Raw genomic sequence first — 18486 nt, forward strand, 5'->3', positions numbered from 1 at the left:
ATGCCCTCTATAATTAAAACCATCTAAATGCATCATGATATTTAATTTTCATTTGAAATACATTTTAAAGACATGGTTGCAACATACTGAAATGACTGAACAATTAAAAACTTTTAAAAAAGCCACCCATCACTTCATATTTCCCTAAGTAATGGTCAGTGACACAAAATGAATGCACAAAACTATAAGGAAGCATCTCAAAACATTTCCATAATAGCTCAAATAAACAAACCTTTATCCCAATTATGCAGACATATTTTTCATTTGTAATATACATTGCATACACAAATATCTCAGTATCTTAATGTTACAACAAATTAAATCTTAGCTTGGACGATTAGTTTATACGATGAATAATCTATAAATGCTATTGTTTAGTGAGGGACCTCCTGAACTGAATTAATTTGAAAATAAAATAACAGCAAATTTTACAGTAGGCAGGTTCTGATTTTAATGGTTACAACATTTTGACTCATAGTTTTGGGTCATCATCAGAAAAAAGTTATATCCAAAAACTTACGATCAGAATCAGCCTACTATAAAAGTTGGTATTATAGTATTTTCAAATTAATTAATCTGTATGTATTTTAGATTTATTTATAAGTATATAATTTAAAAAAAGGCATGAAGCAGATAAAACAATCTAACAACCTAAGTGAGCAAAAAAGTTTATTTTGAGAGAAATGACTCGGTACTCAAAGCTTGCAAAAATAGAAATTTAGACTATATAAACTCTCCAAAACATCTAATTGATCAGTGTTGGTATTTTTCTTAGAGTATGTACCAACTGTCCTTAAGCTGAAAATCCAGAATGTTATTTCAGGTATAGATTTGTTTGTTTGTTGTTATGCACATAGCTACACATTGGTGTATCTGTGCTGTGTTCACAGCAAATACCGAAATCCAATTTTTAGAATCATAAGCCCTCAGGCTAACCAATGAGCTATCATGGGAGTGTAATGTTTGTATTAGCATAAAGCTAAGCATGGGGCTATATGAACTATTTTCATCATGAGGAAACAGATTTTGGTGTTGTAAGTCATAAACTTACTGCAGACCCAGATATGTGTTTTGTAATGCATTGAATGACCATTGCTTTCTATACCCGAGTCCCTTGCCAAAATATTAGCATCCAGTCTTTCAAGAGTTCCATTCAAGTATTTAACTGCTACTTGTTTGCACAAAATGAATGTAATCTTGACATTTTGCAGAAATAAACATTTTTCATCAAATATATATGACAATATGTAACTTAAAACCTTTTGACTTGAAACTGATAGATTTCAAAATGAGATCACCCTGAAACATAACATCGGTCAGGATTTATTAGATTTACTCTTTGTCATATGACCCTATGACAAACTATGCTTGTCATTCATTTATTGGAAGTTTTTAAACAACAAGAAGTCAATATGTATACATACATGATCTTTATTAATTTAATTACAGTTCAGCCCAAAGGACATCAAATATACTGAAATGCCAAACTTGCATTATAAGCTGTTTGCATGCAAAGCACATGCACATTGATCACAAACATTCACCAGTACTATAAATATAGCTTCTGAATAGATCTTTTTAAAACTTTATAATAACTAAAAAAGAAAATGCAAAGATGCCCAATGAAAATGTAAAACTGACTTGTATTGAATTTGATTTACAAATTATAAAACTACACTGAAAAATATTAGTTTAGTTAATCATTTAAAATAAAATTATATTAAGTTTATATGGAATAAAGTTGTAGAACTGTTTTTTTAAAAATATTTTTCAATTCTTAATATTATGTTTTATTTTTTAACTTGAATCTAGATTTGAATTACTAGTAAATACCGAGCAGTGAGTTTTGGGTTGAATAAGTTGTAGAACTTATGTCACTATCGATTTTAAACTAAATTCTCAGAACTAAAATTGCAAAATAACTAGCAGTGTATCATCTTGACTTTTATTTTCAGTTATATTTAATCCAAAATCATCTAAAAAACTAAAGTTAGTAAAAAATTAAATAAATAAAAAAGCTAAAGTTAATCATTTTAACACCAAAACAATAGAAAATATTTTCAATGTTATAATGCACTTTCAAAAGTATCAAAACTGTGTGTCTCAAATAAAGTTATTATGCAAAAATTTAAAGTGAGAACTTGCACTAGCTCGCAGTATTGCAGACTTTTTGGCACACATCTATAGTTGAAATGTTTAACATTGGGCCTTACCATTGAAAGAATACAGAAGAAGCTTTTTTTCCCCCATCCAACAGATATATTTTGTTTCCAGGATGTAAATTTTTTAACTTCACACACTCACAACATAGGTACATATAAAAAAACAACTGCATGCAACTTTTGGTACTACTCTGATAATGTTTTCAAGAGTCTCAGCAGCAACAATGGCATATTTCTTTTGCTCTTAATTCAGAAAAAGAAAATAATCCCATGACTTGAAAATTGTATCCTTTATACAATGCAATGTTTAAGTATAATTAATTGTATATTGGCCTAAAAAAATGACCAGAACATTCCTATGGTGCTAGTTAGGCTTGATAGAAGTTTAAGAATTGGATCTCTCGTCTTAGTGAGCCAATACATTCATTGTAAAGTTTTTTGTCTGACTTCATTATTCATTACATATAACTTTAGAAAAATCAATATAATGTTCTGTTCTGCATTATTTTTATTTTGAGGAACTATTTTATGACAAACTAATGAGCTGACAGATAAATGTATCAAGTTGCTTAACATAATAATAACAATAAATACTAGACACAACCTGCAAAACATTTGCAGTAGTTTTCATGCTTTTCTCTTGAATTTTCCTTATTCTATCATTATTACACATGTCATTTATGCAAACACTTTCTTGGAGGCATTATGTGTTAGATTAATAAATCCTGGTCTATTTGAAAAACTTTTTATGAGATCAGAGAAACAAACTCATGTAGACATAACTTTATTTAATAAAACTACACATAAAGTAAACAATAAAGCATAGTAATTGTATTTATAACAGTGTACAGAGTATGAAACAGTTATGAGCATTCAGTGTATGACACAGCTTTACTAGTTGAAACAAAGAAACTCACAGAAACAAAGAATAAAACCCACACTAAAGGAACTAAAAAATGTTAATTGTAGTCTATGAAATGAAATGAACCAAAGCTAAGTTACTGTAAAGTGAAGTAAAAGTAAAGTTGTAATGAAAGCAAACTTAAATGAATATGCAGAAACATCTAAGTGCATGTTCACAAAATGATAAGCATATGGTTTTGAATGAACTGCACGTGCATATTTTAGACCTAAATAAGTCAAGAAAACCCACAGAAATTGTGTTTAATGTAATGTTTTTTTTTAGGAAATTACATGCAGGTTGAGTATTGTTTGTGTGAAATACTTTGCAAATAAAAAAAACTAAAGCTGAAATTGAAGCCAGTCATCACGTGATGACAACAAAATTTTGTCATTGTGTACCTTACTCGTTGCATTGAAAAGTTTGACTAATCAAAAAACAGGTAAGGCAATTATGAATTGAAAAGTCAATATGCAATCCAGGCTCCTTGAACAAAGGCCTTTCTAATGATTTGAGACTTGTAGCATTTGATCGAGGAATTTCAGAGAAAGTTTCCAGGCAGATAAATATAATTGTACTACTTATACAGATTTGACAACTTTTTGTCATTTTAAGCTGTCTGACCTGCTGAATTCTGGAAAAATAATATATGCTATTACAAATTTAATTTTTGGCAGAAATTCATTCTTCTGAAAATTCTTCAAACCTAACTTCACTAGAAAAATTACTTTCTGCTGGTGAGTAAGATTGTTAAAACCGACGTGTTTGATTTGATTGTTTTGTTTGAAGAATATTTTCATAATTTCCTAAATCAGTTGTTGTTTATCTTATGTTAATAGAAAACTTAAAATGCCAGGAGAGGAATTTTACAAAACCAACTCTATATTATTACTTACTGTTCCTTGCATGAAGTCCTGAAGCACTAGATCAATCTTACTACTCTTGAAATTGTTAACCATAACTGTGTAATTTTCTGAACAAAATGGACTAAATTTTAGTCTTTCATCTGTAAAGAAAGCTTTATCAGATTTAAGAGCTGATGGCAAAAGACTAGTGATCTGTGATGCTTGGTCAAAAGCCTTGCCTCCAATGTCTTGGAAAATGGAAAAAACTTCATCTGGGAGATTTGGGAAGAGGTCGCTAGGAGAATACAGTCTCAGTGCTGCTGGCTTGGGAAAATAGTTACTGCTAGCAAGAGTTTTATTTTCTATTTTTAACTCTGAGCTTTCCAAGGGTTTGAAAAGTATATGCGGGAGAAGAATGAAGAGAACAACAAGAAAAAAGATCCCAAGGTTCAAGAACAGCAGCCAGCGAAGAAACAAAAAGTATGAAACAACTCCAGTCCCATGATAACCTGAAACATATAATAATGAAAATTAAAAAAAATATATGCATTAATTTCATATTTAGTGAATTAGAACAATGGATTACAAGAAATTCAAAGGTTGAGAGTAACCATAACAACAGTGATGGTTTATTTATAGTTATGAAGATAACCATCCTCTGACCTGTACATCTCTGGTGATAACTCACATGGACTATACACTTATAATAAGAGACTGAAACATTTTCCCTAGAAGGTTTTATATTCAATAAGTAACTTATTCCAAGCAATTTTTGCTAGATACAAAGTTCAAACTTTTGTACCTGAAACACACAGCTGGATAACTGTACACACATTTCTGACACTTATAAAAACATACTATTTCTATACTAAAACTTTATTAGTTCAATATTAATAAAGTTACTGTTTAAACTTACCCTTTAAATAGTGCATTTTTCAAGTTCTGCATAATAATACAATTAATAATAAAGCTTAAATAATTCATATTATTTTTAATTTTACCTTATAAATCTGTTTTGATTTCATAGTTAAACTAAACCAAAAACTGTTTACCAAAAAGAAAAACTCTGTCACTTATGTCACTTAAAAAACATATAAAATTGTAAAATAACAGTGGATAGAACAAGGTTTTCTTCTAGTTGAAACATGTAATTCTAAACAGAACTGTTAATAAAGCACAAACACAAAACAAAAAGAAAAGAAAAACTAAAGCCATGAACTAAGGTGCCTACTTCATCACCTTTTTATTTTTCCATCTTTCTTTTTCGTATGTTAATTTTGACTTAATTTTATTTTGATTTACTTTTATGTATATTTCAACAATACCTTTTATTATCAAACTTTACAGGCAATTTACTAACAGCAACTTTAACTTAATGGATTAATGTTGTTCCTTTGATTTAAAAAAATTTTAGTTGTGTAAATATAAACTTTATTCAACTCATATACACATACTGTACCTTCAATTCTTTTGAGTGGATGTGACCAAACATTCAAGCTAGAAATTAACTCCTTCCATGTCTCCCATAGTTTTTTCTTTGCCTGAAAATTACAAAACATTCAACAGCAGTTTTTCACTAGTCCTCCAATGGACATAAAAATTAAAATTTTCCTTGCCTGAAAATGTATTCCACAAAGATGAACATCTTTCCACAGAACAGAACTTTTTGCACAGGTGCCAAGCCTTCGAACAAAACTCTCACTCATACACGTGATAATGTGTAATGTTCCAATCTATGGTGCAATTAGCATTAGACTGTACTTCTCCACCAATAAGATGATGACAAAGATAAAATATATAAACTGCCAAAGCAATTTTGTGGAAAAAACTCATCTCAACAGTGAGCACTGAGCAGAATCATATGAACCTAACACTTTCTGTTTTTTTCTACTCAATTGGCTTTTGGTAGAAAGAAGTATTCTCTGTAAGGCAACATTGTTCATATGGTTGATTTTATTGTCTTTAATATATGGATAATTTTTATGGACGCTGGAAGAAAATGAAACAATCAACAATTGAGCTCTGGGAAGACTGGAGGAGAGGAGAAACCAAAGTGTGATGTAAATAATGTGACACAAAGATGTTGAGGAGGTCTTCCATATCTTGCCTCAAATCTCTCATCCAGGGGACATTGATGACCAGAGGCAAGACAAGTTGTAAGATAATGAACTTGATGGGAGGTGACATGCAAAGGTGAAAGAAGTTACCTCCCACAGAGAAATAAATAAGCCAAAGCAGTTGTTTAATCCACCCAATCAAGATAGAGAAATAACAGCCAACTGGTCAAGCATGACAAAGGAGATGATCAAGATCTGAATAATCATACAGAGAAAAAATGGAAAGAAAAGTGATTGAAGAAAACATCTGATCACCCACCAAGGTGAAAGGTATCAAAAGCAAAAATATCAGAGTAGCATCTCCCATAACTGAAACAGAAAAGGAAACTATATCTTAACTCTCTTGCTACAGACTTGGTCAAATGGACCGAGCTTGTGACCCCAATGTGACCATCATAGTTTCCATACTGTAACTTTTAATATGTTTTGTGTATCTTCTGAAAATTTCACAAGCTTTCAATAAACATAACAAATCTTTTGTACCCAGAAAATCAGATTTTTTGTTAAGCAGTTTTACTAAAAATTTGTCCGTGAATATATGAAGTTAAAGTGTTGACTGTTCTGAGAGCAAAGTGATTTTTATGTTAAGATTAAAAATGCTTTTCTTCATCTAAAAATTGTCAAATTTCATTTGCGTAATCTCTAAAACCTCCTAAACAAATATTAAATGCTTTTTTCAGTAAAACTTTATATTTTACTTCATATTTTCTCTATCCTAACTCTATAAGCATTCAGTCAATCTGACCAACTTCATGCCCACCATAAAAAAAATACAAAACAAATCTAAATTATCATTTTTTCCATTCTAGAATAACTTCAAATTGTGATAGGAAACTACAATTGTTTATCCTAAATAACATAAAGCTCAAAAAATCTGTTTTTAATTAAATTTCATTATTTTATTGCCCTTTGAACAGTGTCTAAGTAATTATCCCACCATGCAAATTGTAAATCACTTGGCAAATATATAACTCATGTTAATGTATTGAATTACATAATGCACAAGCTGCTTGCAAGCATGCCTTATACAGAATTTTTATTATTATCATTTTTCATCAGCTTACCTAATCTAATATCTAGCCTAATAAGTTTCTATTTTTTACATTTGATTTGTCGAGAGATAAATAATAAGTGGTAAAGGACAAAAGGGGAAAAAAAACATAAAAAAATTAACTATATGTGAAAAAGAAAAGACCTGAAATTACGAATTTAACAAAAGGAAAATCTTTAAAGATATTCTACAAAAAACTAAAAGGTATGTACTTTTCCTTCTGTTTCCTAATTTCAATTACTTCATTGCATTGTGCATTGATGATAATAGCTAGAGTTAGTGATATGGTAGAGAAAATGAAAAATAAAATACAAACATTTATCTTAAAAAACTTTTGATATCGCTTTAGGAGGTTCTAGACATTATGCAAGTGAAATATGAAACTATAAGATGAAGAAAAGTATTTTTACACTTAAAATTAAAATCATCTTGCACTTAATTTGTTAATAGTTTGAATACAAGTAACTACAATATAAAAAAAAATATTTTTAGTAAAAACACTTAATTATAATAATATTGTTCTTTGTGTACAAGATATTTATGATCTTCAACAAAATCTTTCCAGTTTTTGAGAGGATAAGTTATAAAATCTGAGGTACCACATGTATTATTGTACAATAAAATTTGTGATTCAATTTCTGTAAATTGTGCTAGCTCACTGAGAAAGGTTTAATAGAAGAATGGTACAGATAACAACTGGCCAAAGGTTTTAATAAAGGACATGCAATAGCCCTAAAAATTAAACATAGTTTCCATTCCTAAAGTGAAATTGGATGAGAAGGACAACTGATTAGAAGAGGTCCATTAGTACTAGGAAGAGAAAAATAGAATGGCAAGACCAAAGACAAAAGGTTCTTGATTAAGCTGCTTTCTAATTGGTGATCATAAAAATGGATGGATGGGCTTTGAAAAGACAAGTAAAATATGAAATGTGACGAGAAAGAGTCAGAAAAATGGCAAATGGACTAACATCGACAAACCACCTGGTTGTGGTGATAAAATGTAAGGTGGGATGACCAACATGGATAAGAAGGAAATGAGATAACCTGCAAGAAAAATCTGCCCATCTTACAAGGGACCAGACAAAACCACATGTGAAGATGAAGGTGTGGAAAACTGTGGTGAAAGGTGGACATTTGAGGATGATGTGAAAAGGATCTCCAAGATGGAAGAGACAGAGGCTCCAGAACTGCCAAGAGTCAAAAGATCAAAGACTATGATGAAGTTAACCATAGAGAGGAAATGAGAAGAATGTGGTAAGATGTGCTGTGAATTAAAGAATGTATTCTGGGAAGAAGTGAAACAGAAGAATAGGTATACAGAAAGAGAGTGGACCCACCCAAGTTAAGAAGAAATACCACCATGGCCACAAAGTCTGGGACTGATGACCAAAAAAATAACTGGAAGCTTTTTGTAGATGGTAGTCATAAATGCATCAATAAGAGGATTCTCAAATTGGGAAAAAGTTCACAGAAATATCAGAAGATGGAAGGACCACTCTGTTGGAAAGTGTTGGCCTGTGTGAAACAACTTATCTGCCACTAAATTCAAAGCTCTCAGAACATGGAAGGCCAATATCCAGATTGTGTTCTGGTGAGCCCAAAAGAGGAGCTCAAAAACATGATAGCAGAGATATCAAGAGTGAGTACCTACCTGTTGGTTGAAGTAAGAAACAAAAGTGGAGTTGCTGGAATAGATCAAACCAAGATGTCCACACAGCTGTAACAAAATATGTTAGCAGGCTCATTGAATTGTTCATATATCAAGAACCCTGGTATGGAAAGGTATACAGAAACACAATCCACAATGCCACCTGGCTAGAGAGGCATCTATGAACAGATGTAAATCTGGGTGGGGTACATGAAGATGGATGCTCAGAATTGTATGGAAATGCTCGAGCTATCATAGCAGCAGGAGGTAGATATGGAGGTAGAGAAATGAGTAAAGACAATAGATCACAGTGCATATTCCACAATGTTCCAGAATATACTGAGGGGGATGCAAAAGGACACACTTAGAAGAAGACAGTAAAAAAAAAGAAACAGAGAATTCCCAAAAGAGACAGAACTTCATATACAGGAAAAAAAAAGGGAGACATGAGAGCTTTGAAAACCAGAAGCTTGATAACATGAAAATGTAAAAAAAAGAAGGTTGAGCCTACCAATTAAACAAGGTGATAAAGACACCCAAATGAATCAGATACTGAATGGGAATCAATACTGACTTTGGAACCTGACCAGCCAAATCAAATGAGCAGACTCCTTAAAGAGAAGGGAGGTCAGAGTAGATGATGCTTCCTAGGACAGGGTTAAAATGCAGACCTAGGGAGTGCATTCTCTATATGAAAGCCCTTAAGACTTGTTGAAAACAAACAGATGCAAGTCTTAAAAACAAAGAAAGCTCCTTAGAGAAAATTAGTGTGACTCAAGGTTTTTTTTGCAAAGTGAATCCACATGAGGGCAAACAGAAAAAGCCACACTCCTATAAGACTAAAACTAAGGAGTGGTTTCCGAAACGACTGATTACTAAGCCCCATGAATGCTGACCTCTCGGGAGAGTGGATACCGAGAGGCCACAGAACAAAAAACTCCACTAAAAAACCAATGAAGGAAAAGTGCCAAATGGAATTCCCCAAGATAAAAATGAGAGAGTCAAACTTAAGAAAATAATGCATCCTGATGAAGCACATCCCAGGAAAAAAAAAGTAAGTAAAATAAACATGAATATGAAAATGGGGCAGCATAGAGTAATGCTTTTGGGGTTGCAATGATAAGCCTCAAAAGGGTAAAAGTGTCAAATTTGGAGAAGAAAATTCCCAAGATGGGAAAAAAAGAGATTCAATGGATATGAGCACTACAGAAAAAAAAGTATTCAAATCACAAAACACAGAGAAAATGTCTTAAGCTTGGGAGGAATGTGACAACTGAGAGTCAGCACAAAATAAAGATGGTATGAATCTGAAATTATCCAACTACCAGTACCAGGCAAGGGAGAAAAGAGGGAAAAAAAACTTAAGAGTTTAAATGCATGCAAAAAGCTTGCCTGAAAATCAGCAGAAATAACTTGAGTAAAATAAATGTCACAAGCCTGAGTTATCAAAGCAGCGAAGGACAAAAGTAGGTGTTACCTGATCCTTGCCAGGGATGGAATAACCAGAAGTAAAGGCAGGTCGCGTGAAGAGCTGGTCAAAGCTATTCAGAGAAACACAAAGCAGAAGTTACAGAAGCAGGAGTTCATTGAAAGTTTTAACATTATTATTATTACTTATAAATTTTTTTTCCAGTACGTACTTGGGCCTCTCACTGGGTTAATGACAACAGAGAAGATTCCTGTTGAAGAAGTCATATCACAGACTCTGGAATATGTGCTCCAAAATTTCACAGTCTGATTTTGAGAAAAAGTCAAAGTATTAGAAGTAAAGATAATAATTTATAACAGAAGCTATAACTGAAACTATTTTAAAAAGATAATATTTCAAATTCTAATAAAACGTAGAAATTAATAAACTCAAAACAATGTAATTCTTTATGAAGAAAGAATGCTACTGAACACTTTACTGCTAAGGAATAGAATGTTTGTTTCTGAATTTCGTGCAAAGCTACACGAGGGCTATCTGCGCTAGCCGTCCCTAAGTTAGCAGTGTAGACTAGAGGGAAGGCAGCTAGTCATCACCACCCACCACCAATTCTTGGGCTACTCTTTTAACAACGAATAATGGTATTGTCCGTCACATTATAATGCCCCCACGGCTGAAAGGGTGAGCATGTTTGGTGGGACGGGGATTCGAACCTGCAACCCTCAGAATGCGAGTCGAGCACCCTAACCACCTGGCCATGCCGGGTCAGGAATAGAATGAGCTATTGGTATACTGAAAGTGCTTTAGAGTAGTATTGCCCATGGAGTCTGATGCTGATTGCATCACAGATTGGCACAGTACACATTATTATGTGTAGGGGTGAAAGATTTATGCAAAGGCTTGGCACGTGCTCAAAACTTTTTGGTGGTTGCATGAAGTAGTAACTAGCTGTTTTGTGAAGGTGAGTAACATTCCTGAAAATACAATACATACAAAAGCAAAATACTATATTAAAGATATATCAAAATAATCATAATTAATATAGAAATAGAATGACCACTGCAATAAAAAACACCAAATTCTCTAGAATTCTCACATGCTGTTCATTTTCATGTTCACTAAACTTGATAAATTTTCCCCATTAACACCAACTATGCATTCTTTTAGGACTTGATGAGCAATACTACACACATTCCTAGGTTTCATTGATGTTCTTTTACACAAGTAGGCAATAACCTAGTGGTGGATCCTTTGTTCAACATGTACACATGAACTTAAAAACTACAAATAATGTTCAGTTTCAGAAATAATATCCTTAAAGCAAAATAATTTTAGCATTCTGACAGAGTGCAACAGTGGTGATGTTAATGCTGTAATTAACAGAACTAATAAACAGTAAGTGTAACTGAAAAATTTGTGTGGATCTGGTGGTTGCTGATCTTCAGATGGCTTTGGACACATAAAATTTAGCTTATTTACTCCTCTTAAAATTGTAAGCTCATTCTGACTCTAATATCAGTAGTTGTGTACTGAAATATATCTACTTATCATATGCAATATTTACAGATAGGTTTCTTTGTAGTTTATTTTCAACACACTTTCATACTATAAACTTTTAAGTATTTCAAACTACATTTACTATCTGTAAGGTATCACAACTACTATACCATTTATCCTTATATATAAGATGTTACTATTACAACATGCAATTACAGCCTAACAGTCATACAACAATAAGTGTATTACTACACCTAACATGTACATCTCTATAATTAGTATTTTACTTATGTTTGCAGAACCACATTTTAAAGGAACAAATCCATAAAACATAAAAACATTTTGAGTAGTCCTCTCAATTCTCTTGCAGCTACACTAAATCCTTACCCCAAAATATGTGGAAAATGTAAATGAAGCACCTTGGGATATCTTTATGATATATATGATAAATATTTTATTCCTCAGACTTGTGGCTGTGGCTTTAACATAACTATTAAGAATATAAGTTAATATACCAGATTTATCATACCATTGATGTTTACCTACTTTATATTGAAAAAGTTAATATTTATCTGTTATATTTAGTTAAACTTTCACAGCTTTAGGAAGTATGACTCCTTCTAACAAATATCTACATATACTTTCTTTTTAGTGACTTCTTAGAAAGGTTTAGCCACCTTACTTAACTTCAAAAACATCATAATACTGAAAGTCAAATGTGCTTTACAGAAAGAAGTAAAATTTTAAATAAATCTATATCAGAACTAAACCCAGATATTAATATTAAATAATAAATGCATTTGCTTAAACTTTAGTTTCAGCAGATTAGTTACAAATTAGAATTTTCACACATACTTTCTGCTGCCTTAGTTCCCAGGCAGCAAAACCAGCTGCTGGACTGACTTGAGCTTGTTTAACTTTGTTCCTAGAAGAGAAAGAAAAAGAAAGCTCCTGTAGTAAAATATAATGTTAAAACTCAGACACTTTGACTCAAAAGTTGAAGAAAACATGTTATTAAAATCAATGTTTTATATGGAAAAAAGAAGAATTGAAAAATAACTAGTCTGTAATGGCAGTTTCAACATCTTTGTTAGGATAAATTTACAGATTTTCTTTCCTTTCTCTAAAATTTACTTTCCAATTTCAAATACAAACAAGTATGTATATATTAGAGAGATTCCTGAGATCATATTTAATTTTATAAAGTGTCACCTAAATTACTTGAAATATTTAAAAGTTTAGTTTGTGACTAATCCTGTCCTAAATGTTTTTCTTTTAATTTTTTTATATTATTAACATTTTAATGTGTTGACCACCATTAACATATTAAACTTTAAAATATGTTATGAAAAAAAATGTGTATATTAGAATTATTATATCTAGTTGTGAACCTAATGTAACATTTTGGATATAAATTTGTTAAACAACACAAATAACCATGCATTTTCATATAATACGGTAAGTAAAAGACTTACGATGTTGAGAAAAAACAAAACACAATGAGTTATGAAGCAATGTAGAATAATATATTGACACATTATTTGCAAACATTTCAAAAATTATATAAATAATTATTATGTAAAGTGCAAATATCATACTTATTAATTTTATTTTTTACAGTGACATGGTATGGACTTATCTTCGACACATGCTTCAGAATTAAAAACAGTAACATTTTTATTAGAATGTATAATGGGGAATTACCACACTTGATCTTTGTCTAACTTCCCTTTTAAAACAAAAATGATCAATCATAAAAATACACCATTTCTAAGATAACTTTCTTTCTATGTTGTCTCAGTCTTACTCTTATAAAATAATTGTGACAACATTACACCTTGACATTTTATTATAATATGAAAACAAACACATAATCTCATATTCTAATTTAACCTGTTTTCCATTTCTTTTGAAGCACTAGTGTAGTGAGCATGGTACGTTATGCTCTGACACATTCTTGCCCAACATTTTCTTTTAGTTTCTTCATCATCTTGAAGTCCTGCAGGGACAACTTGGGATTCTGAATTCATTTCACTGGGATTGGTGTCTGCATTACTGACCTCTTCAGTTTTACTGTAGAGCCCAAGTTCTTTTGCAATCTGTCTAGCATCTTTCATTGTGTGCTTTGCTGACTGCCTATGTCTGAGACTAGAAATTGCAGGTTCTGGAGCTGTATGAGGCCGTCTTACAGTTAATTCATTATATGCTGATTTAGATGATTGAAAAGCATCTAATAATCTTGGTCTGTCTCTATAGCTAAAACTACTTTGACTTCTAGTGATTGCATCATCATCATCTGCAAGATTTTGAGCTGAATGACCATCTGGCATTTTAAAGTTACTTCTATGTTGTTGAAAACCAGTATCTCGACTTGTAGATGGTTGAGCCAACAAATCTTGATCAATCTGAGGACCATTCCTTTGGTTAGTGTAATATGGGAAGTCCAGTTTCTCTTGACATCCATGATAACGGCTAAACCTTTTTAAATCTGCACTTCCTTGGTCAGATTGTTTGATATCAGGTAATTGAGGACCTTGACCAGCAGAGTGATTAAAATTTTGCAAGGCCTTTGAATATCTTATAGGTTGGCCCTTCCAATGTGAGTCATGATAAAAATTTCTAGAAGGTCCTGGCTCATATAAATTCTGTGGCTGAATTAGAATTTCAGGATCTCCATATATGTCATAAACCCTTGCAGAAGGTTGTCCCATGTTTACCTGAAACTCAGAGTTTCTTAATCCATTTCTGACATCTGATGGTCTTTCATAACTTGGCCCAGGTGGTCTTCTTGAGTTAACAGAAAAGTCTATGTTTGGCCTGCTGGAAAACCTCTCAACAGAATTTCTCGAATTACTATGATCAAATGAATGAATGTTTTTATAGTCATCACATTCATATGCATAGTTGTCAAAATTTTGAAAATTTCTATATGCCATTTTGTTTGTTTGAAGAAATCTTCTGATTTACTAATTTCTTCTTTTGTTAAACACAGTGAGAGAGCTCCAAAATACTGCCTAACTCATTGGTTTACTGATAAAGACTGCATGTAATTGTGCAATCCAAAGTTCAAGTATATTTAGAAGATAGTTACTATAGAAACAGTGTATTTGTAGCAGTTACAGCTTAACATTTAAACTTTGTACCAGCTTATAAATTATAAGATAACGCAAGCAACAAAAGTTTAATGTTCACAAGATCTTGATAATTCATATCTGAAATTTGCAACTACTTTCTACAACCTTAATTTTTCAACTAAATTACATTATATAAATAACTATAGGTGTACCTGAAACACTAAAAGGGCTATATATAAGCCCAGTGATTCTGTTAGCACAGATTTCATAGATAATGACAAAATGTGTAGTCACACTGATATCCTAATTTGATTACATCAGACTAATCCAATATTACTGTCTGAACTGAAGTTTTTAAGATAAAAAAATTCATAATTAAAATATGGTATCAAAATTCTACAAATCATGAAGCTTTATATGAGAGAAGCAGTTTTCATTAAGAAAAACCATTCTTCATTGAGTTTTTATTTTAAACAGAACTTTTTGTTAGTTGCCTGAGGGCATATGTACATGTCAAATGTATACATATATGTAATCATTTTGCTGTATTTTTTGTGCTTTGAAATGTATTTGCATCATAACATGAATTACCCAATACAAAAAGTTGTGTAGCTTATGATTTCCCAGGATGTTGAACAATATAATTTTTGTGTGTAATACTTTATTAATTAATCAAGCACATAGCTTACAATAACTGCCAACCACACTGAAGAAACATAATAACATACACAATAAAAATTCCATATATACATATAATGTAAGAAAATCAAAGGATCTGTTGGCCCATCAAGGTAATCTTATCCACAAAATTAAACTTTAAAATAAAAATGAAATAAACAAAGCTAGCCCTTATCATTCAAATATTTATCATGCCTCCCCTTAAATTGTATCCATCATATCTGAAGGAAATCCATTACAAAGGCCAACCACCCTCTTAGAAAAATAAAACTGTCTTAGCTGAAGATGACTCCTACCTTACCAAAATTTATATTTGTGTACCCTAGTCCTACTATTCTCACTGTTAAGTATGAAAAAAGATGATGCATCAATACTATCAATTCCTTTACCAATCATAAACATTTCAAACAGATACCTTCTAACTCTTCTTTTGTCAAGAGAAAACAATTTCAAAGATCTTAACCTGTCCTTCTATGACACCTTTTTCATCCCAGGTATAATCTGAGTAGCTCTCCTATGAACCCTTTCCAATAATACAATTTCCTTTCCAAGGTAAGGAAATCAGCCCAAGACTGAATACAGTACTCCAAATGTGGCCTAACCAATAACCTATAAATAAAATTATAACCTCTTTAGACTGGTATTAAATATTTCTGTAGATTTAACCTAAAGTTCTATTTGCATGCCACTAGCATCAGCTTACTGCTTGGGTAGCTTAAGAGAATGAACAACCAGAACACCAAGATCCTTCTCTTCCATAACACTATAACACTGTAAAGTTATTCCCAAAATGACTTCAATAATATAAATGATATATAGCACAGACACTTAACATACAAATAATGGTAAAAATAATGAAGATGAAGAAGAAACAAAATGTTTACCTTAAACTCACTGATTTACATTTACTAAAGAATAAAATTACAAATGCTAAATCAGTAATAAAGAAGCATGCATTAAAGTAAACATATGAGGTTTTACCCCCAATGGCAAAAAAAAAGACAGGAGTGAAATGGTATTTTTACATGTTTGATTTAAAATTTGTAATGGACTACTTTGGTGAAGGTCTAAGATTATAAGTTGGGTACACTGCTACAGTCTCTCATTATTGTGATACTTATCACTATACCCATATCTTTTAAACACATAAAACATACCTAGTGACAAATGCAACTGATATGACAAAGAGAGGGCTGGAGAAAGAGAAAGGCAAGGTATTAAATGTTAATAATAATTGACAATGCCAAGAAATTAAAAAGCCTTAGTGTCTTTTTCCTTCTCCCATCTATATTTATTCTTGGTTTTGCAGCTTGTCACTTTACAGTATCTTCACAGCTACATGTAAACTATGTGTAGCTGCACATAGCCACAGTGGCACTTCTGTTCAACTTGTTAAGTGCTGTGCCCAGATTTTAATAAAGTTGAAGACAGCAATAAGCTGATGAAGCTTTTTATATTCTTAGCAATTACACCATTAATCTTTGAAGGCACATTCAGATTGGCCATAAAAGCCACTAGCCAGCCACAAATTTCAAGAAAGAAGTCTATAGGCCACTGTCAATGAGGTGTAGGCCATTTCCCAATGACCAGAAAAATTGCTACTCCAACACTATTTGAAAGTTAGTAGGTGCTTCTTTCATTTCAAAAGGCTTAACAAGTATAAAAAGGTCATCTCTCATGTTTTTGTTTTTTTCTAATTCTAAGATGTAAATAAAATAAACCATAATCTTTTCTTGTAAGGTTGTTGTAACTTAAAGATCTAATCAAAAACACCTTAGGTGTGAAAAATAGGTGCAGCCAAAAAGGATTGAGAATACAACTTAAAGGAATGAAATCAAAATTTGTGGCCCAACTGGTAGCTACACTTATAGCATTGATAAGACTTTTCAACAAATATTCATTTATTAGTTAACCAGGCTGCATTTTTCGTTCAACTTGGTGCATGATGGTGGATAAAATATAATAAGGTACTAATACATTTACATGATAAACAATTTTTCTTTATATCAAAAGATAAACTAAAGCAATGCTATTTTAGACTTATTGTTAACTTCAAATACAGAAATGATTGAGAGGGTGGAAATTGATTAATATCTGGGTGCAAGTGATCATTGCTCTATTAGGTTCAATGCTTTGCTGCATATGAAAATAAAGAATAATGATATTTTGCATATAAATTTCAAAAAAAGCAAATTTTGAAGAGATGTGACAAGAATTATCTGTTGTGAATTGGGCAGCTGAGTTATTTGGAGACACTGATCAGATGTGGAAAATTTTTAAACATATTTCTTACAGAAAGAAAAGGGTAGCTACAAGTAAAAAACCAGGTTGCCTCATAAGGAGTTTAAGAGATGAAATTAAAGAAAAGCATCACAAATTTAAAAAATTTCAATTGACTGGTATGACAGGAGACTTAGAAGATTATAGAAGATCAAGAAAATTGGGGAAACAGAAAATTAGGAGATCAAAAAGGATGTAGAAAAAAAGGTTGGCTGAAAATGTAAAAATTAACAGTAAGGATTTCTTTAAATACATTAAGCATAAACAAAATGTTAGGATGGGGATAGGATGCTTGAGGGATGATAAAAGAAGGCTAGTATCTGATGATTATGAGATGGCTGGGTTATTAAATTTTGCTTATTCTTTGGTTTTTACTAACAAAGATTTAAGCAATATAGATGGAAACAAGATCAAACTAGATGACTGCATTAATTATGAGCTGGTTAAGAAAACATTGGGAAGTTTAAAAAAGGATAAGGCTTCTGGGCCAAATAATATTTCCCCAAGGGTTTTGAAGGAAGTTAAAGATTGGATATGTGAGCCACTTACAACTATTTTTTGCCATTCTTTGAATAGTGGGCAGGTACCAGAGGATTGGAAGATAGCTAATGTAACTCCTCTTTTCAAGGAGGCGATAAACATTGTCCCAGTAATTATAGACTCATTAGTCTTACATCAGTTACGAGAAAAGTTTTGGAAAGTCTATTAAAAGATGCCTTGCAAAGTCATTTAACAAAGTTTAAAATTTATGAGATAGTCAACATGGTTTCACTAAGAGAAAATCTTGCCTTACAAATCTTTTAAC

The 18486-nt window shown here is 31.8% G+C and overlaps 1 protein-coding gene across 4 annotated transcripts in view; it reads right to left on the reverse strand.

Moving 5' to 3' along the window:
- Positions 1-18486, reverse strand: part of LOC106461109 (transmembrane channel-like protein 7) — an 80893-nt gene that overhangs the window by 27783 nt on the left and 34624 nt on the right. For 2 of the 4 annotated variants that reach the window (XM_013920901.2, XM_022387993.1), the window contains 3 exons: positions 12505-12574; positions 5368-5449; positions 3960-4417 (listed from right to left, as the gene is read on the reverse strand). In XM_013920901.2, coding sequence (XP_013776355.1) covers positions 3960-4417; positions 5368-5449; positions 12505-12574 — 610 coding nt within the window. Of the gene's footprint in view, positions 1-3959; positions 4418-5367; positions 5450-12504; positions 12575-13542; positions 14667-18486 lie in introns of those variants that run through there. The other 2 variants (XR_002610926.1, XM_022387992.1) reach the window with 2 other exon arrangements.

The sequence above is a fragment of the Limulus polyphemus genome, unplaced genomic scaffold (assembly GCF_000517525.1).
Source record: "Limulus polyphemus unplaced genomic scaffold, Limulus_polyphemus-2.1.2 Scaffold899, whole genome shotgun sequence".
Classification (NCBI taxonomy): Eukaryota; Metazoa; Arthropoda; class Merostomata; order Xiphosura; family Limulidae; genus Limulus; species Limulus polyphemus.